Source organism: Schistocerca piceifrons, chromosome 11 (genome assembly GCF_021461385.2).
Source record: "Schistocerca piceifrons isolate TAMUIC-IGC-003096 chromosome 11, iqSchPice1.1, whole genome shotgun sequence".
In the NCBI taxonomy this organism is placed as follows: domain Eukaryota; kingdom Metazoa; phylum Arthropoda; class Insecta; order Orthoptera; family Acrididae; genus Schistocerca; species Schistocerca piceifrons.
The window spans coordinates 39549366-39574265 of NC_060148.1; the positions used below are offsets into that span (position 1 = coordinate 39549366).

Genomic DNA, 24900 nt, shown 5'->3' on the forward strand with positions numbered 1-24900 from the left:
TATTTCAATGTCTCCAGTTAAAATGAACACCCTGTATATTACATACACAAGTACTGTATCTGGAAGGGACATAGCTTACCTTGGCACTATTTGTATCTGCTGATACATTTGGGAGACCCAATAGCTCTATCACCTTATCACCAAATTCCTGAAACAAAATGTCTTTTCTCAGTAAAGGCTCAATCCTGACGTTGGCTAGTATCTACAAATTACACACTTTAAAATTGCACACCTTACGCGTGAAAGTTATGATAAATAGTTCATTTATTCATTCATCTGATTTATATTTTTATCACTAAACACACACTTGCAATCATTACTAGCAACATACGTGTTTTTGCACAGAAGACAAATATTGGAATAGTAAAAGTAACTACAAGCTAACACATAGTTACTTTGTCCCAGCACCACACCTTAAGTTGACAGTTATTTCTGAATAATGATATCGATCAAAAGCTTATCACTGATTTCAGCCGTATTTACATGTTTGTCAACAAATGCCTCGTCTACTGTGAAATATACAGTTAGCTTCACTTCTTGCATTTTGTCCTCCATCTAAAAGGAGTTCCACATAATGCTTCTTTATTTCTGCATGACTTCTGCAAAGGTGCAACCACTTTACACCAGAGAAAATACACAACTTCAGAGAGCTAAAGACAAACTGGACTTCAATACCCCAATACAGATCGACATACTGCAAACTCACATAAAATAACACGCTTAAAACTTTTTAGTAAACTTCCAATATCTGCTCAGCGCTTGCTATGTAATATTTTCAAGTTTCTGAATTACGACTTGTTACTGAAAACCCATTTTACAAGATATCAGAACATTTAAAATAAACATTACCAATATTTCTTAAAGATGTGGAATTGAACAAAAGAACCTCATTGTAAAGTTGTTAATTGTACATTTAATGTCTAAACCTATTCTTCTATAAAATGTTAATGGCGAATAAAGAATATAACTGAATTGAATACATTGTCCAACAGGTGTTGCTACCTTTTTACATATAAATATATAGTGAAGTATATACCTTTATGCCAAGAAAATTTGTAAATACACTTTTAAGTTCCCTAACACCACACCCTTGATGACTGGTGTTGTATACTGATAATGAGATTCACATTTTTATATAAGGTGTGCATAGAATTCATTTTAACAAAATTTTGTCACACAGTATTCAGTTGTGTTACATTACTTCACAGGGACCAGATTTACAGAAAGTAAATTAATAGAACATAAAATAAGAAATTGCAATGAGAAAACACAGCTGTACTTACAGTTTCCTCTTTGATTATTATCTGTGCTGAATTTTGATCATTCTGGCGTGTCGAAATCTGCAAACAACAAAACAAGAGAGTATAGTTAGACTGACACTACAGAATGGGAGCTTCTTTAACTAAGCTAGAATCAATGACAGGAGTGTGGTATTGGACATACACCCCTGAAGTCCTGGTTTTGGTGATGGAACAATCTTTAGCGTAACTGGTTGTCTAGGTTATGTTGGAAGGCAGCATTTGGTAGCCAGTTGGCAAAGCTGCAAAGCTGCAGATGTGAATATCACACTAACGTTCTCAGGCTAAAGTGTAGATCGGCACCAGAATCAGCCACAGTAGTGTTTCTTTACTGCTAACAAATTAGCAATCGTCAGCTTCACATACCCAATGGGACAACAATTTCACATAACCAAAGGGAGGCAAGAAAGGAGGCAAGAAAGGAGGCAACTTATTTCTATGAGCAGCATTGGAATCTATATACTTGGTAGCCACGAATACTTGGTTGTTTCTTTTGAGTACGTCGTGATTTCTAAGGTGGTTGTCAACAGTGCAATCAGAGCTTAGCTGCTTTTTTCACATACACAGCAGATCTCACATCTGTATTGATGTGAGAATGTGCCACTATTCCTTTGTCTCTTGTTTGGAAACATCTGCCCACTGTTCCCTCATTGGCTGTGCAGAGCCGGCTACTGACACACCCCCTTCTTCCCATCACACCTCTCAGTTAATGCTCACAACACTGTTGTGCAGAATACTCACGTACACCACTAACCTGAGCTATAAATTTCACCACTTTGCGTTGCAAAAACTTTTAAGGTCCAAGGTAAATTCAGCAAACCTATATCAGATATGGAAAATTCTCTGACAAGTGTTTTGATACACGTTTTGTACATGTATTGTATGTAAATTATAAAAATTGAAGTGTTCCACTACGTAATTCTTAATGAACCAATCTACTATTCACAACTTAATATGCTTCTTACGTATTATACACAGAAGTTCTAAATCCCGAAGGGACATAACTTACCTTAAGACCATTGGCATCAGCAGATACATTCTGGAGACCAAGCAGCTCTATCACCTTATCCCCAAATTCCTGAAACAAAATATATTTCCTTAGTAAAGGCTCACCCCCCTTACATTGGCTAGTATCTAGAAAGTATACACCTTATGTGTGGAAGCAATGGTAAATGGTTCCTTCGATCTTATATTTGTATATTTGAACAATTTAACATTCAGAACTTCAGAACACACACACACACACACACACACACACACACACACACACACACACACAATTTGTTCTGCATGGAGTACAAACGATGAGGAATGACGCTGAGCAAAAGCTCATTGGTGATTTCAGCCTCATTTACGTGCTTGTCAACAAACTCCACCTCTACTGGGAAGTAACTAGTTAGCTTTACTCCTTATACTTCATTCTCGGTCTGCATTTAATGCAGCTCTTCGCACCAGTCTGTCCTTTGCAAGCCTCTCCATCTCTGCACAACTCCTGTATGCCACATTAATTAGAAGCTGCTTAATGTATTCCAGTCTCGGTCTCCTCCTACAATTTCTACCCCTGCACTTCTTTCCACTACCAAATTAAGCATTCCTCAGTGTCTAAGAATGTGTCTTAGTGACCAACTGCTTCTTCTGGCCACATTGTGCTGTAATGTTGCTTTCTCCTCAGTTTGATTCAGAATGTCTTCATAAACTGAATTGGTTTGTGGGAAAAAGAACTGTGTAAATTTTTCTTACTTTTCATAAGAGACAAGAAACTGTTATTGTTAAACTACTTGACAGACTGAACTGAAATTTTTGACATTTGTTGCTCGCTACTCATACATACTGTGAATGAAAATAATTTTCATACCTTCTAAAAATACCTTATGAAAAAAAAATTGAAAATTTATAACATAGATCCTTTCTCCAGTCAACAAGGGACTTTAGCACTTTTATGACTATGTTCAAAATTACACATTCTGGACTAAAGCTCAAATTCATTAACTAACTATTTGAAAATTATTTTCAACTGAACATGAAAACAGCTGCTTCATAGAATTCAAAGTTCTGGATAGTTCATAATTTGTCATGGCAAGTTATCACTTGCAGTCTGTCATTTCAATATCTCTTCATAAAAAAAAAAAAATCTCAGAATCTTCTCCATCGATGTACTTAACCATTTTCTGAATATCTTCAGTTTTCTTTTTTATTGATTCTAACCTTTTTCCATCACATAGCCTTTGCAAGCCAATTTGAATCGAAGCACGTACAGTTTTTGCCAGATTAACGGAGTAACTGACACAGCTGTTTACAAAGGGCAGCATGTCACGACTCCTGGCTTTATTGCGTCATAACGAAATTCTTTGAACATTGCCACAGGATTTTTTTTGCCCCCCCTCCCCTCGTGACGAGGCGTATTGAGATGGGCCGTTTCCCTAGACTGTACATTTCTTTTGTACTGACGAAGTCACCATGTGTCAAAGTCCATTATGTCTTCACATTCCACCATAGCAGGAGAAATACTGTTTGCTATGATGTCCACATCTCTTTAGGGGTGTAAACTCTGTCACATTCTTTACAGACTAATGGAAAAAATGGTAGAAGCCTACCTCAGGGAAGATCAGTTTGGATTCTGTAGAAATGTTTGAATACGTGAGGCAATACTGACCCTACAACTTATCTTAAAAGATAGATTAAGGAAAGGCAAACCTACATTTCTAGAATTTGTAGATTCAGAGAAAGCTTTTGACAATGTTGATTGGAATACTCTGTCTCAAATTCTGAAGGTGGCAGGGGTCAAATACAGGGAACGAAAAGCTATTTACAATTTAGTTATAGGAGTTTAGGGGCATGAAAGGAAAGCAGTGGTTGGGAAGGGAGTGAGGCAAGGTTGTAGCCTATCCACAATGTTATTCAATCTGCATACAGACTATCAACTGTGCTAGGTTCCAACGTGCTGGTGGTCAAACGGATGCCACCATGGTGGATAGTATCGGGACAGTTTAAGACGAACAGCCGCGCAGATGCATAAACGAAACACTCAGTCTAGTTTCTAACAGATAAGGTGACGGTACAAACGCAGGAGGGTGGTTTGATCTGCTCCCCAGAAAGGACTGTTGAGGAAACTCAGGACATTGAGGGACCGCATACAGTGGGCTGCCAGGTAAGATACGTGGGAGGACCAAGAAAGTTTCCTATTCAGCAGGACCCCCGGGAATTTCAGTTTCAATAAATGGAAGAGCACAAGGACCAACATGTACAGGAGGTGGAAGAAACCAATTGCATCACCAGAAATTCATACAAACGGTTTTGTCAGTGGAGAAACTAAAGCCATTATCGATGCTCCGCGAATAAAGACTATAGATACATTGCCGAAGACGCCGCGAAGGAGAGAAGTCCGAGGAGAACTGCAATAGGTGGCAAAAATCATCAATGAAAAAGGAGCCAGAGATGCCCAGCAGGAGACAGGCCATTTGAGAGCTAGTGGCGATGGCAATGAGGACGACGGTCAGGGCGGAAACCTGAGGCACCACCCATGTGCACCTTGAAAACTCTGTCGTTCAAAAATTCCTTTAGAAAACGAGGGATGCTGCCTCAGAAGCCACACGTGTAGAGTACGGAGGATACCCGTCCTTCGGTAGGTGTCGTAGGCTTTGTCCAAATCGAAAAACACAACCACATTCTGTGATTTCTGCAGAAAACCGTTCACGACACGGGTGGACAAAGTGACGAGACGGTCAACTGCAGAACGGCACGCTCGAAAGCCACACAGTGTAGTAGTTAGTAAATTGCGAAACTCGAGCCACCGTACCAGCCAGGCATGAAGCATACTTTGCATCACAGTATTTCATTTGAGTTCACGGACGTATCGTGACACTGCACTGAACAGATATTTGAAAGTTGTGCAGCGTTAGTTGAATTTAGTGATACTAAACTTCTATTTGTTGTTGTTGTTTATAGGTCCCCTAACTCCAACTTCAGAGCATTTCTGCTCAAGCTAGAGAGGGTTCTTCATCCACTTTGTAGGAAGTACCAGAAAGCAGTTATATGTGGTAACTTCAATATTAATTTTATATATGATTGTGCAAGAAAAAGGATGTTGGTAGATCTCCTAAATTCATATGATCTGATGCAAACTGTATTGTTTTTCAACTAGGGTGCAGGTAGCACTGTCATAGACAATATTTTTATTCATTCTTCATTACTAGATGCGCATTCTGTTAGTAAAAGTGTGAATGGTCTTTCAGACCATGATGCACAAATTTTAACAGTAAAAGGCTTTTGTACTCAAACCAATGTTATATTTAATTGCAAACTATGTAGGAAATCTAAATCATTAATGGAAAATCTCATATAAAGATGTGAAACAAATACTAACAAGGAGATAGAGGGGCTGGCCAGTACTTACCTCAGCTCAGTACAGCCGATAGATACACAAAAAACAGAACCAAAAATTTACGTTCCTAGCTTTCGGAACAAATGTTCCTTCATCAGGGAGGAGAGAGGGGAAAGAAAGGGAAGAAGGGAAAGTGGGATCAGTTACTCACAACCCAGGTTATGAAGCAACAGGGAAAGGAAAACAGGGAGGGTAGCAAGGATGGAGGCATGGTTGTCAGAGGGAAGCCAAATATATTCTACTGTGGCAGCTTCAAACCAAAGAGGATGCATACAGAAGTAAAAAGGTATATATTATAAAGATAAACACAACTATGTAGGATGAAAAGACGCGTGAATGGCTAAAGAGGAAAGGGAAAGAGGAGAAGACTGAAGAGTTAATGGGAGTGAGGTTGTTTAACGTAGGTTCAGTCCAGGGGGATGGCGGGATGAAAGGATGTGTTGGAGTGCAAGTTCCCATCTCCGCAGTTCAGAGGGACTGGTGTTGGGTGGGAGAAGCCAAATGGCACATACGGTGTAGCAGGTTCCTAGGTCCCTAGAATTATGCTAGAGGGCATGCTTTGCTACTGGGTATTGGACATCTCTTAGGCAGCCAGTTCGTCTGTGTCCGTTCATGCGCTCAGCCAGTTTAGTTGTTGTCATGCCGATGTAAAGGGCTGTGCAGTGCAGGCATGTCAGCTGATAAATGACATGTGTAGTTTCACATGTGGCCCTGCCTTGAATTGCGCATGTTTTACCAGTAGCGGTATTATATTTTGGGGTAACTCTTCCCATTCTACAAGGATATTTTTGGCTCAGAAACGAGCAGTTCGGGCAATAAGTGGTGAGAGTTCATGAGCCTCTTGCCGATCTCTGTTCACGAGTCTGGGTATTTTGACATTTGTCTCTCAATATGTATATTCCTTATTGTCATTTCTTGTTACCAATATTAGTTCATTCCCAAGAATAAGAAGCCTTCACTCGGTTAATACTCGGCAGAAATCAAACCTGCATTTGGATCCGACTTCCTTAACTCCTGTGCAAAAAGGTGTGCAGTATACTGCTGCATCCATTTTCAATAATCTGCCACTCGAATTAAAAAATCGTAGCAGTAATCCACGCACTTTCAAATCGAAACTGAAGAGTCTCCTCACGTGTTACTCCTCCTATTCTGTCGAGGAGTTCCTTGAAAAATTAAGATGATTCTTATTGTATTGCTGATAGCGTTTACTTAAAACTTATGAACCGACTTTTTCCATGTTATGAACATTTATTTTTATCTGTTATTACTTTTATGTCATAATTTCATGTACTGACACGTTCCATGACCTTGGAGATTTGCTCCTCAATTTGGTCCAACGGAACTTGACGTGTAAATAAATAAAAAATAAATCACCTTCCAAACACAGCTGACCTTGCAAACACAGCCGATGAGAGAAATTGGGCGGTAGTTAGAAAGATGGTGTTTGTACTTACCAGGCTTAGGTACTAGTACGACAGTGGCTCCACGCCAACATCTGGGAAATGTGCCCTCTGCCCAGATGCGGGTGTACATATGAAGCAGAAAGTGCTTGCCCGCAAGAGAAAGGTGCTGCAACATCTGAATGTGAACACATCTGGCCCTGGGACGAAGGAACAGGATGAAGCGAGAGCACGATCTAGGTCCCTCATAGTAAAGGCGACATTGTAGCACTCACAACTGTAAGGAGAGTAGGGAATCGCCTGAGCCGCCTCCACTCTTTTCCGGTAGATGAAGGCAGGGTGATAATGGGAGGACCTCAAAATGTCTGCAAAATGGAGGTCCAAGGTGTTGGAGAGAGCAATAGGGTCCACTATGGTATTGTCTGCTACCATCAGGACGGAAATTGGGGAACGGATCTCGGTCACGGGGAGCTGTCGGAGGTTGGTCCACAGGATGGAAGAGGGAGTGGAACTGTTGAAAGAACTAGTGGATGAAATTCATCTAGCTTTTTTCCTATACCGAAGAATGCGACGACACTGTGCACCAACTGTTTTAATTAATGCATTTTGCCAACATAGAATGACGGTTAAAAACACGGAGAGCACGTCTCCGCACGTGTATTGCATTGTGGCACGCTTCAGTCCACCGATGGACAGGGACACGGTGTGGTAAAGAGGAAGTGCGAGGAACGGAATATTCCGCGGCAGTATGAATAAAGTTTGCAAGATATTCCACCTGGTCAACGCAACTGGGGAAATTTTGTTCATCGAAGGTTGCCAGGGAGGAGCAAAGCCTCCAGTCGGCTTTAGTAATCTGCCATTTGGGTATGCACATACGTGAGGTAGGAGTCAGCAAACGGATACCACACGGGAAATGGTCACTAATATGTGTCAGAGACAACAGACAACTCGAGATGATGGGCAAGCTGGGCAGTGCAGAAGGATAGATCCAGCTGGGAATAGGTGTGTGGAGTCTGAAAGGAATGTGAGTGCTCCTGTGTTAAGGTAGAGGTGGTTAAGTTGCTTGAAATGGTCAGCCAAGAGGGCACTTTTCTGACAGGTCCCAGGCGAACCCCAAAGCGGATGGTGCACATTAGAGTCACCAAGCAGCAGAAAGGGGTGAGATAACTGTCCAATAAGTAGGAGGAAATCTGCCATGCTGAATGTCGAATGACAGAGGGATGTAAGTGATACAAGTGAGGAAAGAAAAGGCGAACTGCAACAGCTTGAAGGCCGACAGTTAGGAGATGAACGTCATCCCATATGAGCAGTATGACTTCCCCAGGAGGTGGAATGCCATCCTCTGAGCGGGTGGGCGGAATGTGAAAGAAAGCTCAGAGGGGACAGTTTTGCTTGCTGTAGGCAGAGAACTAATGGATGTTGCAATTTTAAGAGAAGCCGTACATCCTCGTTGAAGGCCACAAACGTTACATTGAAGGAGTCATAATGAGGAAAGGGGAAGAAGGAAAAAATGAAGGAGTGTCACCTCGGCAGCTGCCAAGTGCCAGCCTTCAAAGACACTGTTACATGACATGGAGACTGGAGGATCCTGCTCCATCAGATCTACAAGACGTAGGCATTCTCCCTCTGTCGATATGCGAAGTCGAGGGCAGAGAAACGGTTGTCAGCGCACACCGGAGACAGGGAGGTCAGCCAAAAGAGGGTATCACGTGGCGACACTGTCAAAGAGGCTCTCCGAGTCGGAGAAGGAGAAGACCGTTTGACTTTGTTTGACTTCTTGGAACCTTTCGGCTTGGCAGACGAAGACTCAGATGTTTATTAGCTGGAGGGATGCAAGAAGTCTTTGAGGGAGTATTCCTTCTGTCCTTTCTGGCCAGTTGGTTGTGGAGCAGGAGACTTCACCCTGGGAGGCAAATGTTTGGTGGTTTATTGCACAACTGAACCAGGAGACAGCGATACTAGTGTGACACTGCGCAATTTCACATCGTCAGAGCTGAATTTGAGATCGCACCTCTGCGTGGCCACGTCCTCCGTGGACCGAAATCCATTAAGCACAATACTGTAAGTGCCAGATGGTAGAACACAGGGTTTGCAACTAGCCAGTCCTTGCGAGTGACAGGTACGGCACTTTTTCCTTTACCCAGATCACCTGAACAGCCCGCTCATCGAGATCCGTGGGACAATCTCGAGACGAGGCAGAACGGTCGTCATTACAGTTATGTGCAGAAATGGAGGTGGACAACCACCCTCGCGAACATGCCTACCACAGGTTACAGATTTGGCCGGGTGTCAACGAGACATTCGAGTGTGGTGGAAATGATGGTAATGGTAGCAGTGCATCAGGTTCAGAAAGTACAGTCGGACTGTGGTAACTTTGTAGCCTGCTTTGATGTTGGACAGAAGCACCACTCTATCAAAAGTGAGAAGTAGTGTGGGTTGGCACTAAGGAGGAATCTATCTGTTTCATTACCCCATGGACGGCAATGAAAACCTGATCAGAGAGTTACGTTTGGATTTCTGCCTCAGTCAGACCGTCGAGCAGTCTAGTGTAAAATACACCAAGGGAAGAATTCAGAGTTCTATGGGCCTCAACATGATCATAATAACTGTGGAGAAGTGGCAAGCAGTAGTTGTGCTTGAGAATCACAAGTAGTATCCAAAAGCAAAGTGCCATCGGTAAACGAGAGCAAGATTTCACAGGGCTGGCAATTACATCAACACCTTTCTGATTAAGAAACTTATTTCCCATTGCAAAGGACTGATGATCTTCAGTATGTGAAACCACGAGAAACCGTGGAACAGTTGGGAGGGTCTTTGAATCGTTAGCCTCATTCCACTTACGTTACGTAGCCACTGACTGAAGATGATTGGCTCAGACGCGTGGGTCAGCCTTTGGGAGAGCACAGGGAGAAAAAAAAGAGGCACCTCAAACCCTGAAGTGGAGGAGGGATAGGAGAAGGTAAATGAAGAAAGGAAAAAAGGAATGAAAAACTGGTGAAACTGTTCTTATGTCCACTACTGAAAATGGGGAACACATTCCCAAAAACACCCCAGACATGTTTCCCAATGGAAAAGGAGTAGTAAGAGGATAGATGGAAGTGAAAAGATGCTGCAAAGGCTGTGGGCGCCTCGGTAGCCAAGCACAAGCGATAATGAGCAGTGAACCCCCCTGGGGAGATCAAATCGATGATGATACTGATGTGGGACTTCGAGTTCCACTCTGATGATTGCTCTATTCTTGTGTTCCGTTGTCTCTAGGTTGACTGCTTCCAACTTTACATTGTGTTTGGCCACAATTCACCCATTTCCGCCAACATCGTTCGAATAGTGGCATTGCTCAAATTTCAATTTTGAGTGTTTTGACAATTACTCCAATTGGGTTCTTTGAGGCCAATTACATGCCCTGTCTCAAAGGGTGACACCTGCATATATTATTCACATACTTGTGTGTGAGGCATAGTTACTGTCCAGCTGAGTACACAGGATGAAATTCACGAAGTCCTTATGCCTTGGTATCAATATGTCCCCTGTTTACTATCCTTGCCAGTTGGGCGGTGAAACTGTGCTGCAGTATCACACATTCATCCATTGGCAACCACAGTATACAGTTTTACATCTTCCATCAATACCTTTACAATTATCAGTTTGTGACCAATTTGCGTAACTGCTTCATAGTGTGTATTTTTTTCCCTTCTTCTCAGAGTGTAATAGGAAAGAAGCACAGAGCTCATAGTTTAGTTAAAAAATAATTCAATACATTCCCTGCAAACATCCATTAAAAGTTACACACTAAAGACCTTACATATGTAAACTGATAATCCTACATCTGTTGAATACAATTATTAAACAAACAGCAACCTTTTGTGAAAAATTAAAATACTAATGTAGCGAACACATACCTCTGGTCTGTAATCTTCGAATTCCAGTTCTTCAAATTCCAGACCGAGTTCTTTTTTCACCGTCACAATGCCAGTATCCTAGAAAATAAGTTATTTTTTCCTGTAATTGTGGTGTGTATACACACACAGCAGTAACAGCAATCATATATTGATGAAACATTTGGCAACAAGGTATATTTAAGAGTATGTCATAATGAAACACAATTGCAGGGACATTTGCTGAACAGTAGATTAAGATACTGTTTTACAAAATTAATGACTGCACTTTTTTCAGTTACATTTTACCTGAAGTTTCACGTCTGAGGTACAAAAAGGTGCCTATGTGATTGGTGTATTGTATGGAAATATTTATTATAATGTCATTCTTTTCCAGATTTTTCTGTGACACTTCACGGAACATTTTTATTTTTAATTTTAAAAGAAATTAATTATTTTACAGGTTCCATTTGTTCAATTTGACGAGAAATGGTACGTATTTCACACTTTACAATATTTTGGTTGTGGTACCTCTTCTAACATTTTATTACCCCTTAAATCAAGAACCGTCATATCTTTCCAAAAGTAAACTCAATTTTTCATAATAAAAAATAAATAAATAAATAAAAATAAAAAAACAATCATATAGAAGAAAATACAAAGTGTGTATTAATTTGGTGATGGGACACTGTCAGTAATTTTTACAAAAGCTTTGTTTGAAAGTTACGTAGAATAACATAATTATTTTTACAAATTTTCTTATATCAAGAGGAATGTTTTCTTTGTAACTGTTCACTCATGGATGCACAAAACTATGTACGTAAATTAATTTGAGCAATTACCGGCTATGGAACAATCCATAACTTCATACTGAAATACATCATTTGTCATACACACCAAAAGCAAGTTAGTCTTTATTTTAGGCTGAAATGAGGCATACTCTGTCTACATGTGGAGTTTTATGTTAGATTCATCATGCTCTGAATGGTATGTGCTCTACATGTCACTTTTTATGTTGAAAACGGATTTATATTGAAAATGCATTTGAAAGGTTTTAAGAACTTAACTGAGGACAGTGATTAAAATGATATCTGCAGATGCTAGCAGAAAGACTAGTTAGCGATATGCAAAGAGCTGATGCATAGGTATCGCTGTTTGCCACGACTAGATGGGAAATAAAATGTGAATAAATATCTTCACTAGCCAGAATGAGATTTTCACTCTGCAGCGGAGTGTGCGCTGATATGAAACTTCCTGGCAGATTAAAACTGTGTGCCCAACCGAGACTCGAACTCGGGACCTTTCCTTCAGGAGTGCTAGTTCTGCAAGGTTCGCAGGAGAGGTTCTGTAAAGTTTGGAAGGTAGGAGACGAGGTACTGGCAGAAGTAAAGCTGTGAGTACCGGGCGTGAGTCGTGCTTCGGTAGCTCAGTTGGTAGAGCACTTGCCCGCGAAAGGCAAAGGTCCCGAGTTCGAGTCTCGGTCGGGCACACAGTTTTAATCTGCCAGGAAGTTTCATCTTCACTAGCATTCAACAGACCTGGACCTTCACATCATCCCCTAGAGAATTTAACATTTGAAGCCACAAATACATCCACAAAATAGGATGAGCATTAAAATATATCTCTCATTGTAAAACTACTTTAGAGATTTTTTTATAACTTTGCTGTGTCTTGTGCTATATAACTATAGCACTTTTAAAATTAGTTGCGACTCTTTACATTTGGCTACCTGGAGGGGGACATGACACCGTTGCCTATGAGACAGCATAGTTGAGCCAGCTTTCCCTAACAAGCTGCCAGTCGTTCTGCCGGTAAAGTGCCCCTGTTACCACACCACAAATAAACTGTACCACACGCATTAGATGCGTCAACATTCACCAGGTCTCAAAGCCGCATTTTGTGGCATTGGAATGCTCTGTTGTCATCAGGTATTGTGACTAAGTGTTTTGGATTTGATTTGAATTAATAACAACAGTTCAGTACATCTGAATATGATATTTGCAATAAAAGTGTCCTCCAGGAAAATGTTCACCAGCTGTGAAGATAACATTCTGCTGCGAAACATCCTCGGAATTCTCTGTTGGGAAATACGGAAGCGTCCGATCCCACCCGTCTGCTTTGACCCATGACGTCACAAATATGGCGGAAACGACCATAAATCACGATTCCAATATGGTGCACATAAAGTCGGTACGCACACGTTATAAGGACGAAAATACATCGAAAAACAAACACACACACTTTCCACAAAAAGCCTAATGACACTAACAGGACAAGGGCGGAAATTGGGGTGTTTTTGGGTGGGGGGCAAACTAAATATAAACAAATTTAGACACCCACCCCCATATAAAACCACACAAAATGACGAAAAAAACCACTTCACAAAACTCCCCAAATACCACTAAACACAATGTCATCTGGAATAGGACACTTCCCTTGACCTATATAGCTCAACAGCAGCTCCCAATCCCATAAATTAGGGTCCAATACTTCCCTTGGCCTATATAGCTCAAAAACATCTCCCGATACCAATATCAACATACACAGCCACACATTGGGATCGAACACTTCCCTTGACCTGCGCACTGTTAATTTTATCTGTCATATCCATTCCTGACAAAAACAACAATCGATTAATTCTACTGAAATTACCACACGATGTACAGCGAACAACATTAAATTAACCTTCACACAAAATCGTTAATTCACTGAAACGAATTCCACTACAAACACAGCCGACACACTAACAATTCTGGATAATGAGCAAAAGCAAACTGAGCCCATTACACCACACAAACGAAAACCCTGAACATACCACCAGAGAGCACAACAAACCACAACACGACGACATCTACAAACACGCCACACTCACAAACCAAACTCCGCGCCGTCATGACGTCACGGGTCAAAGCCGACGCGTGGGATCGGACACTTCTGTCGACCCCTCTGTTGTGATGTGTAAATCTCCAACAATGCTGTGGAGGAAAGTGGATATTTTGCTCTGGGTACAAAGAAATGTTCCACGAGATAAAGTTGAAATTAGCATGTACAAGGTGGCGTTCATGGAACCTGTAGTGCTGTACAAGCCAAAACTTCACACTACCAGGTCAACGAACTAGCTGTAGGCAAACTGTACAGTTTAATCAGGCTTCCTCTGTATCATGCTCATTTAAATCCGACAGAATATATGGGACTAGGTCAAAAAATGTGGCCAACAACAGCATAAAGTTTACATTCACTGAGGTCGAAATGCTGACGAAAGATGCCACTGCGAATGTTATATGACAGGACTGGTCTCAAGTTGTCAGCCACAGAATGAAGATAGTTGAGGAGACTGATTCATGAACGATTGTGACAAGTTTTGAGGGATACATAACTTCTCTTATTGCCATGTTAAATCTGCTTCTTTTGTCAAAACAAACTGGAGTTTAGAAATATTCATCCCTCTAACATCTAGCGCAGTTGAAACTGTGACAATGTTGAAAGAGTGTATTATTAAACAAACAACTGAGTCCAAGTCAGGTCAATAGTTTATGAAACAGCTCATTCTCAGTATAAAAATAAATAGGTGTCATTTATATTGTACAAAACCACAGCAGTTCTCATTTCACAAGCTATTGACGGTCCTCAATAATAATGCTATTTCATTGAAAAAATATGTAGTTACTCGAATGTCACGAGAGACACGGAAGTTTCGCATATTAATCATATGCCGAAACGCACTCGCCTTGCCCACTATCATCTACAAAAACCATTTATGAGATATTAGGAATTTATCAATATTTTGTTCTAATTTTTTCACCACTGCACGAGTCTGTGATGAAGCACTTTACATACATTCCATTTTCATGAGACTGGAAACAGACAACAATAGCCTTTCAAGTTTAAAGAATAATTCAATGTATTATCTAGACCTAATATGCAGTAACATGCAACCTAACAAGTACCAAACACAAATTCATGACAATACTTATTTTTCATTACAAAATAAGAATTTCTTGCAGTAGTTTACGTACTATCGAAATATCACAGTAACTGTGACCATTAAAGAAATGAGACAGGGTTCACCACAAAGCTGACGAATTAAACCATAAGATGCGCGAGAATAAGAGTTTATTACTACATAGCTTCTTTAAAATTGTTTGAGAAAGATGGGAGATCGGCCGGCTAGCACGGCTTGCTGTTCATGTAGTCAAGCGAACATGCCTGGTTCTGTGCCGAGTAGGCCTGGCACTATATTTAGGAAAGATATCTGAATGGTCCGAAAGTGCCAGTTGGCCGTAAATATCTAAGAGTGTGAGGTCATCCACATGAGTGCTAAAAGGAACTCGTTAAAATTTGATTACACGATAAATCAGTCTAATCTAAAAGCCGTAAATTCATCTAAATACCTGGGTATTACAATTACGAACAAGTTAAATTGGAAGGAACACACAGAAAATATTGTGGGGATCGCTAACCAAAGACTGCATTTTATTTGCAGGACACTTAGAAAATGTAACAGACCTACTTAGGAGACTTCGGGAGGATGACGGTTCAATCCCGCGTCCAGCCATCCTGATTTAGGTTTTCCGTGATTTCCCTAAATCGCTCCGGGCAAATGCTGGGATGGTTCCTTTGAAAGGACACGGCCGACTTCCTTCCCCATCCTTCTCTAATCCGCTGAGACCGATGACCTCGCTGTCTGGTCTCCTTCCCCAAACAACCCAACCCTACTAAGGAGACTGCCTACACTACGCTTGTCTGTCCTCTTTTAGAATACTGTTGCATGGTGTTGGATGCTTACCAGACAGTACTGACGGAGTACATCAAAAAAGTTCAAAGAAAGGCAGTGAAATATGGGAGAGAGTGTCACTGAAATGATACAGGATTTAGTCTGGAAATCATTAAAAGAAAGGCGTTTTTCGTTGCGACGGAATCTTCTGTCTTCTCAAGACATTCCAATCACTAACTTTCTCCTCCGAATGCAAAAATATTTTGTTGACTCTGATCTACATAGGGAGAAACGATCACCACGATAAAATAAGGGAAATCAGAGCTCGTACGGAAAGATATAGGTGTTCATTCTTTCCGCGCACTATACGAGATTGGAACAATAGAGAATTGTGAAGGTGGTTCGATGAATCCTCTGCCAGGCACTTGAATGTGATTTGCAGAGTATCCATGCAGATATAAATACTGCAGTCACCTGCTGACATGCCCAGCACACACTGGCAACTACACTTCCCTCCACTCGCACCGTACTGGACTTATTGTAAACACACTATACACACATTCATAGCTATATGACTAACTTAAAAATACATTTAATTAGCATCAAATGTTGTATCAATGATTTCTAAATGGACATGGGGAGCTGCAGCATTAAAATGTCTACAGCCAGCCAAATCTTTAATATGAGAAAGGTTGCTTACAACATATGGGAATTCAACTAGCAAACTTATACCACTCACAAACTTCGAGAAGGTGACCACTATTAAAATATGGTAGCTTTTAGTAAATAAAAATTGCTTTTTGGGGGGGGGGGGGAGGAGGAGGGGGGAGGGGGGGGGGGATTTGCCTTATGGTGCAAAAATGATGAACAAATAAAAAAGGTGCTTCTGCTGAAGAATCTAATCTTAACCGACAAGTTGAGCACTAAATACCAAAAGAAGTGCAGTGCAGTTGCACAAGATATTGAAAATGTAGTGTTGCACATCAAAGGCAAGAAACTGGCACCACTGAGTACTTCCAGATTCCTCAATTATTCTACAATTATGGGCAACAACAACAACAACAACAACAACCACATCATTATCCCTTTGTGACCTTTCATATTGGTAGAAGATTATTCAGTTCTTTCCTGTTTTGTCTGAATGCCTCCAATCATGAATTCCAAGCTCTGAAATCCAAAAACAGGTAATGTCATCCAACTTCTACCGTGCCCTCAGAAAACATCTGAAAGGCAAGTTGTTGCTTGGGAAAGCTAGTTAAGATTTTAGTGAGACCAGGTATTGTAATCTGGACAGTATCATAATTTGATGAATAGCAAGTTGGCATATTTGAAACAAAGCTCTTGAGACAAATTCTGGGACCAGTGGAAAAAATGTGTGGTGGTGGAGATTCAAATACGGAGAAAATAATGTGTGCAGAGAACGAGATGTTATTAGTTGCACTAAGATTAAAAGACTGGAAAGGGCACGAGTGGTACTCGGAGCTAAGGATAGAATGATTAAGACAATATTAAATGCAGTGTGTGAAGGAATCGCAAGGGTTTAAAGAGCAAGCTGAGGTGGGAGGAATGTGTCAAAGAGGAATTAGCCAAAAATTGGAATTCGTGATTGGAGGCATTCAGACAAAACAGGAAAGAACTGAATAATCTTCTACCAATATGAAAGGTCACAAAGGGATAATGATGTGGTTGTGGTTGTTGTTGTTGTTGCCCATAATTGTAGAATAATTGAGGAATCTGGAAGTACTCAATGATGCCAGTTTCTTGCCTTTGATGTGCACCACTACAGAGGTTGGCAACTTGCTCTAAATGCAAGATTTTGCACTTCACAAAACAAAGAAACTTAGTACCCAATGGCTATAATATCAGTCAGTCACTGTTGGAATCGGCCATCTCAACTCGTACAAATACCTGGGTGTAACACTTTGTAGGGATATGAAAGGGAATGATCACATAGGCTCAGTCATGGGTAAAGCAGGCTGTGAACTTCGGTTTATTGGTAGAGTACAAGGCAGTCTACAAAGGAGATTGCTTATAAATCACTTGTGTGACCAATTTTAGAATGGTGCTCAAGTGTGTGGAACCTGTACCAATCAGAACTAACAGGGTATATTAAACACATACAGAGAAGGGCAGCATAAATGGTCCCCGGTTTGTTTGATCCATGGGACAGTGTCACAGGGATGCTGAAGGAACTGAATTGGAAGACGCTTGATGATAGATGTAAACTAGCACGAAAAAGTCTACCAACAAAGTTTAAAGAACCAACTTCAAATGATAACACTAGGAATAAACAGCAAACCCACACATATCGTTCACATAGGGGTCGTAAGGAGACGATTAGAATAATTACTACACACACACACACACACACACACACACACACACACACACACACACACAGAGGCATTCAAATAATCATTTTTCCTGCACTCCATATGTGAGTGAAACAGAAAGAAACCTTAGTAACTTATACAAGTACCCTCTGTCGTGCACCTCACAGTGGTTTGCAGAGCACGGATGTAGATAGATTCTCAAGACAAAAATTTGTTCTTCCAGAAACCAAGCTCGTAAAGATAATTTCAAACTGACAACCTCCTCCTAACGAACAGCTCCACAGCTTCATGGCTGAAAAGAAGCTTATTTGTAGGGTACTCCTGGTATTGATAAGCAAACCCACATCTGCACATTGCATCCTGCTTTAATATGCCTATCTTTGATATGCCTATCTTTGTTATCCACATATCTTAACCTCATTTCTGGCCCGGAGTTTCCAGTGAAGAATGAGCTGATGTTCTTTTGCCATTCATATTTTCCTTTCTTTCCTTCTCCTTCCCAATTCTCAGCAATATAGATTGCTTTCCTTCTCCTTCCCAATTCTCAGCAATCTAGATTGCTGACCGTAAGGAGCAGCAGCCATTCTGTAACATTCCGAATCAGACTGCCACTACTGCACACACTGCAAAATGACTGCACACAGAACACAAATTCATGACTTGGTCCACGAATCGGTATCCCGCTTCCAATGTTCAATATTTTCGCAGCCGGTGAACGTGTTCTTAGATGACCTCTCTTATTGAGAATCGCACATTCAGACATGCCGCACTGTTATTACTAACGCAACACCAACACAAAACACTTGTCCACAACACCTGATGACTGCCAGACAATTCAATGTGAAAATGAACAACTACAGTAGAGCTGTTGAACATAGGTGTATCACTTGGTTCTGTTTATCCACAGCATCGCAACAGTGGTGCACTAGCAAGCACACCGACAGCAGCGCGGTACGGAAAGCAGACATGCCATCAGTGTTACCTCAGCTAAGGCATCTCGTCTCTTCCTGTGAGCCAGAGGTCAAAATTTGGAACTTATTTTAAACGCACTATACAAATTCCCAGGGTTATGTACAGACAATTTGTCAAGCCAGTGAGTGGAAGTAACAGAAGGTGAGGCATCGCCAGAAGAGGAAGAAATAGCAGCACGTGAGATGTGCAGTGTAGCAAGCAGGCAAAAGCAGTGGTTCCATCCCATCTTAAGGATTTTGTAACCTCAAGCTTAAAAAGTAGGCGACCACCACAGACAGTACAACTAAATGTTAAACAGTCTTCCATCAAATCATAAAAAATAATGTTCAGCCACGAGAAGTACATTTGTGAACACTATGTACTTCACATGAAGAAACAAGCAGCCTTAGTTGCAGTGATCAAATTTTTTATTATTTCCCACTGACTCATTTCATCTTTATTTAGGCACCATCCGACTGCCCTAACCGGAAGAAAAACAAAATTTCATAACAGTGGTATTAGCCCATTTAGTGAGATTGGATTACCAAGAAAGCATATAAGAACTTACTAGCATTTGGTAGATACTTTGGGATACAGTGCACAAAATATCCCAGTATGTAAATACCCTTGTCAAAGGGAACAGTACTATAAAATAGAATAAAACACTAGATGATCTAAAGGGTTTTTTTTTTTTTTTTTTTTTTAAAAAAAAATGTGTAACCTGCTTTGTCCCCAAAATGACAATCTACACTAGAAATAAGAAGAAAGCAGCAGATTACCATATTATGCCATATGGCACAGTCCAACGCAAACCAAACAGTATCAAGCTTACAGTAAATCTTTACATCAAAAACATGCCTACAATGTTGTGCATATTCTGGCTGCATGCATCACACTGGATATGGAAACATACAAGGCCCCTAAGACCAGAACATGTGGCCCTCAGCAGATGGCACCTGCTGGTTGTGAGCTATGATAGTGTTCAATTGCTAAATCTCATCATAAAAGCAAACCATAACAGTAATTACAGATGACTGCTGTTCTAAAAATTGCCGATAAGATGCTTACATTAACAACGAGAACAATCATGGGGAATAAAACGAAAACCATAGCATATAAAGAATACATTGCCATAATGGGAAAGCATGAAAGTACAGGGGGAAGCTCTAATTACCAATTTTGAGTGTCTCAAGTAATATTATAGCCAACAACATTGTGCATACCCGAATCTCCCTAAAACCAGACTACACCCCTCACCCCTTCCCCCGATGCAGGAGTTAGTGCCACACTAGCTACACGTCACTACTGACTAACAATGTCAATGCTTTGTCCAGATGCCAAGCAAGTGCAGCAGCTACGTCGCAAAATAAACATCCATGAGATGCTGATAAATGCAAATACAAACATACAGTTCAATTGTACACCTTACTGACCATAGGTGGACAGTAAACGAAATTCTGTATTTAGCTTTAACCTCATATGAATTTGCATCTTTCCACAGTAGATTCTCCTTGAAAGGTAGGGGTTCAATCGTCTACTCTTACAGACAATGTAGCAACAGGTAAAGACAAGAATAAATGATTATATATAATGATCAAAATCTATGTCTGTTAGATCATCTGCATCAGATATTAGAAGTAAAAATGTATGTAGAAATATGTAGAGTGGGAGGAAGTGTATGTTGAAATAACAGATAAAAATGTTTTACTGTCCATATTTAAATTAAAATTTGAAGAGAAATTTCTCAAAACATTGCATTCCATCCCAACTTCAGAGAGAAATACATGGATGAGTAGACGTATCAACAAATCCTCAAACACTTATTTACCTCACTTCCATGAAAACTAGTCTCACAGACACAGCCTTTTTGCAATTTAATGAAATCTTTGGGAGATTTTATAGTAAGCTACTGCTATCCACTAAAAAACCTTACAAGCCATCAATACTATTTATAACAGAAACTAAAAGTAAAGAAGCCTGCAATATTAGAACATAGAAAACGGCAAGATTGTGCAAACAAAAATTAACAAATTAAAAACAAAGACAGTCAAACCATCCAAAAGAAATAGCAAACTTTGTGAATAAGCACTTCAATAACATTGTTAAGAAATTAAAACAAATTTTCTGACACGTACATCTTACCCACCCTGGATCAGCAACCAATCTCAGTTGTAGTCTGTCGAGAGAGAGAGAGAGAGAGAGAGAGAGAGAGAGAGAGAGAGAGAGAGAGAGAGAGAGAGAGATATCGTGGTGGGGGGGGGGGGGGGGGGGGGGGGGTGACAAGAATAATATGCTAACTAAAAAATAAAAATAAGAGGTCAACTGGTGTTGCTGAAATCCCAGTTTGTGTCAAAGAATGCATGAATACCATAAAAGTCCCACGGACAAGGATGTTACCAATTTCCCAAGGTTCAGATGCTGAGAAAGAATACAGTTTTCTGATGACAGCAACATAATTAGCACAGCTAAAGCTCCAACACAACTCACAGAAAATTCTAATGCAGCCCTGAAAATGGCCTCACCTGCTCACTAAAAAATAACATACCTTTAAATCTAAAAGAAAACTGATTCTATATGCTTCTAGTTCAATAAAGCACACAATGATCATACAACAAGTACAAAGGATGATGTATTGGATTGAATTTAGACTGCTAGATTTCAACAGAAAATGTAAAGGCTTCGGTAAAAAAGACTATCCACAGAATATTATGCTCTGTGAATCCTTGCACCAGTTTCCAATATTTCATGCCCCAAAGTGACCTATTTTTGTTACAATACAAATACTTCAGTTATACGGACTCTTCAAGATACAGAAAAGGTCTCTGTGTATAACAAATAGTAGCAACAAGGCCACTGTACAGGTTCATTCAAAAATCTAGAAATTCTGACTGTACCATGTGAATACATCATCCAAACAGCTGTTACATTGTGCATGAGTATTTAATGTAACTGTAGACAGCCAGTTAATATTCCTGTATACCCCATGAATTAAGCAAGAATACATTATTATAAATACTGTAAGACTAATTAAAGAATCCATGAAACGTTTATCAGATAAGAAATATTGCCCCCCAATTGATGGCATCCATACAGCCTATGTATTGATCTAAACGTGGATAACTATACCAAAGTTTCTCATTAAAACACAAATGAAGTATGAAATGTTCTATACCCAAGCATCATATGTTTCCATAGAATAAAAAATAAAAAATTATTGTTGAAAGTGGTGGCGTTCTGTGCATACATGGTTTACTCTACCATTAAACCACAACAAACAAATTTGCTGCTTGATTTTTCAAATTGCTTCGCCAGAGGGGAGTGCGGTCCGTTGCGAAGAAACATTTTGTGGTAACGAAGTGAAAATGGCTACAACCAAGGCGGTCCCCATCCTCAATCTAAGCAATCCACCTGTTCATATGCTGAATGTGATTTTCAGGAAGTTACAAATGTCCCACAACCTCAATATCTAAGCCACATAGTTTAATTAAACAAGCTCATCCCGCCACTAAGGATGTGAAAACATACCATGTCCTCCTGTTTCACATAACCCATAATGCCTTTAGCTGAATGATCGTTCAAACCCGCGTTGAACATTCTGAAACAGAAAAAGACAGGTGTAAGATTATAAATGGGTTTACAATATGATATCGTCTGCAAGTAAAGACGTATAATTTTCACAAAACAATCCTCGATTTAGTCAACGCGTTGAAACCGATTCCTAAGACAACGCGGATACAACTTTTACATCTCACTGTTACTTGGACATGCTGAAATCTTTAAATGTGCCTCTCATAAATCAGGATTCCAGCTCAACTATACTTACACGCAAACACGAAAACAACAAACACACAAAGACTTGTAGAAGAAATCAGAACAACAAAAAACCACACGAACTCAACCAATTTTTAAATATCGAACCTTCTGCTACTCAGGTACGGCATGATCCTAGGAGTTCATTTTCAGGTTAGCCACACTTTCGGGTCTAAATTTCACGGTATACTTCTAAAATTTCTTCGCGTATCAAATGTACACCGTACTAACAGGAACAGGGAAACAATCACATTTACAAGTATAATGTTCACAAGTATCCAAAACAGATACCAAACGACAAATCTGCTGAAATCATACAAAGAGATTGTGGCGACGTCGTTTATCCACTGCGCCAAAAACAGCGGGTGAAAGCTGGAGCTGATAGATATCTATCTTTGCCGTAGTCGGCTTGGTTACGAGTTGTTCATTCTTGTTAGTTTTTGATCTGTGCTTGGAAAATAAAATGTTTTCTCATCCCATGAAAAAGCTGTTACTTCATAAAATATAAAGGCTCCCATAGTGGTGACCCCGAAAAATCGTAGCAGAAGCATAAAGAAAATATATATACCGACGAGAATAATGAATTCAGAGACAAAAGCATGGGGCAGTGGAATCAAGATTGAAGACTACAGTCTTTTCGACCAAGGATCGCGGTCCACGCCCTTTGATTCGCCACAAAACGGAACGACAGATGTTAACGCAAAAGACGGGAGTACCTACGCGCGACACGGAAATGTTAAGCTTTCCGCGTTCTTGCCGACGCGCCCCCAGCTTTGGTTTACGCGGGCTGAATGCATATTTAGGCAGCGTGGGGTGTCTAACAACATTGACAAATTTAATATAGTGGTTTCACATCTAAATTTAGAAGTGATAGAGCAAGTAGAAGAAACCTTGTCGCAACAAAACTACTTTGTGCTAAAGGAAGCTCTCATACAGCATTATACGTTGTCACCAGATTTGCGACTACAAAAAATTTTCGCATGCGAAGATTTGGGCGACAAGACTCCGTCACAAGTACTAAAAACCTTACGTACATTAGCCAGCCCGGAACTCCTACCTGAAGAGTCTTTACGTCTAATATGGCTTCGTAAACTTCCTGCCAACATCCGTGCCGTCATTGCAGCAGAAACAGACTTACCATTGAAAGTCTTAGCAAAAAAGGCAGACACCATCGCAAACACCTTAACCGAAGTTTCTGCGAGTTCCGAATTCAACTATAGCCAGGAGGCCCAAGAACGTGTAGTGTGATGGAATCTGACGTCAGTGAGCCAGGAACATGCAATAATACTTCCCAACAGCAGTGCTTATCGACCGAACCCACCATACAGCAACTGGCAGCACAAGTGGCAAAACTCAACGTGCAAGAAACTTCACACCACCAGCAGCTACGAAGTCGCAGTTGGAAAAGACGAAGAAATGCTATCCAACAGGATTTGACAGATCAATAGTGCTGGTACCACAGACGCTTCGGTTACACTGCCCGTCAATGTATTCAACCCTGCAGCTACCCAAGCTTAAAAGGCGGGCGTTAAAGGGCGCTAACGTTCGTCAACAACAACATAGGCGCCCGACTCATAGCGTGATTCAAAGAGGTGAAAACGCCACAGTATCTGCAGTCAACCAATCACACCGATTGTTCGTGTTGGACCTCTCTTCAGGTGAGAAGTTTCTGATTGACACAGGTTCAGAAGTCAGTGTTTATCCAAGAAAGAGAGGTGATAAACTCACGACAACAACGCAGCATGTGCTGACTGCGGCAAACAATTCCAGAATATCTACCTATGGTGAGAAACAGTTGGCATTACATCTGAATTCCAACTTCCATTCAAAATGGATTTTTGTGGTTGCTGATGTGCCGAGTCCTATAATTGGAGCGGACTTTTAACGGAACTACCGACTTATGCCCGACCTGGTTAACCGTTGTTTGGTGACAGTTCCCACAGAAGGGATATTACCTACTGCGTCTTCCGCGTCGGTTCAAGTGCAGTGCGATGTGCACGTGTATTTCCGCACGAAGATTTCCGGCCCCTCTACCGCGTCAGCCGCGTCGGGATATTGTGATACGATTTCGTACCCGCAACTAAGCGGGGCGCACACGTGTGCGTCACGCAAGAAGACAGCCGACAGTCGTAACGATT

The 24900-nt window shown here is 40.7% G+C and overlaps 1 protein-coding gene across 2 annotated transcripts in view; it reads right to left on the bottom strand.

Moving 5' to 3' along the window:
• Nucleotides 1-23091, bottom strand: part of LOC124720100 (zinc finger protein 234-like) — an 88522-nt gene extending 65431 nt beyond the window's left edge. The window contains exons 1-6 of one of the 2 annotated variants that reach the window (XM_047245392.1): nucleotides 22871-23091; nucleotides 22478-22547; nucleotides 10979-11056; nucleotides 2308-2376; nucleotides 1284-1340; nucleotides 80-148 (exon numbers count right to left, since the gene is read on the bottom strand). In XM_047245392.1, coding sequence (XP_047101348.1) covers nucleotides 80-148; nucleotides 1284-1340; nucleotides 2308-2376; nucleotides 10979-11056; nucleotides 22478-22547; nucleotides 22871-22893 — 366 coding nt within the window. In that variant the 5' untranslated portion in view covers nucleotides 22894-23091. Of the gene's footprint in view, nucleotides 1-79; nucleotides 149-1283; nucleotides 1341-2307; nucleotides 2377-10978; nucleotides 11057-22477; nucleotides 22548-22775 lie in introns of both variants that reach the window. The other variant, XM_047245393.1, reaches the window with a different exon arrangement.
• Between the last annotated feature and the right edge of the window lie 1809 nt (nucleotides 23092-24900).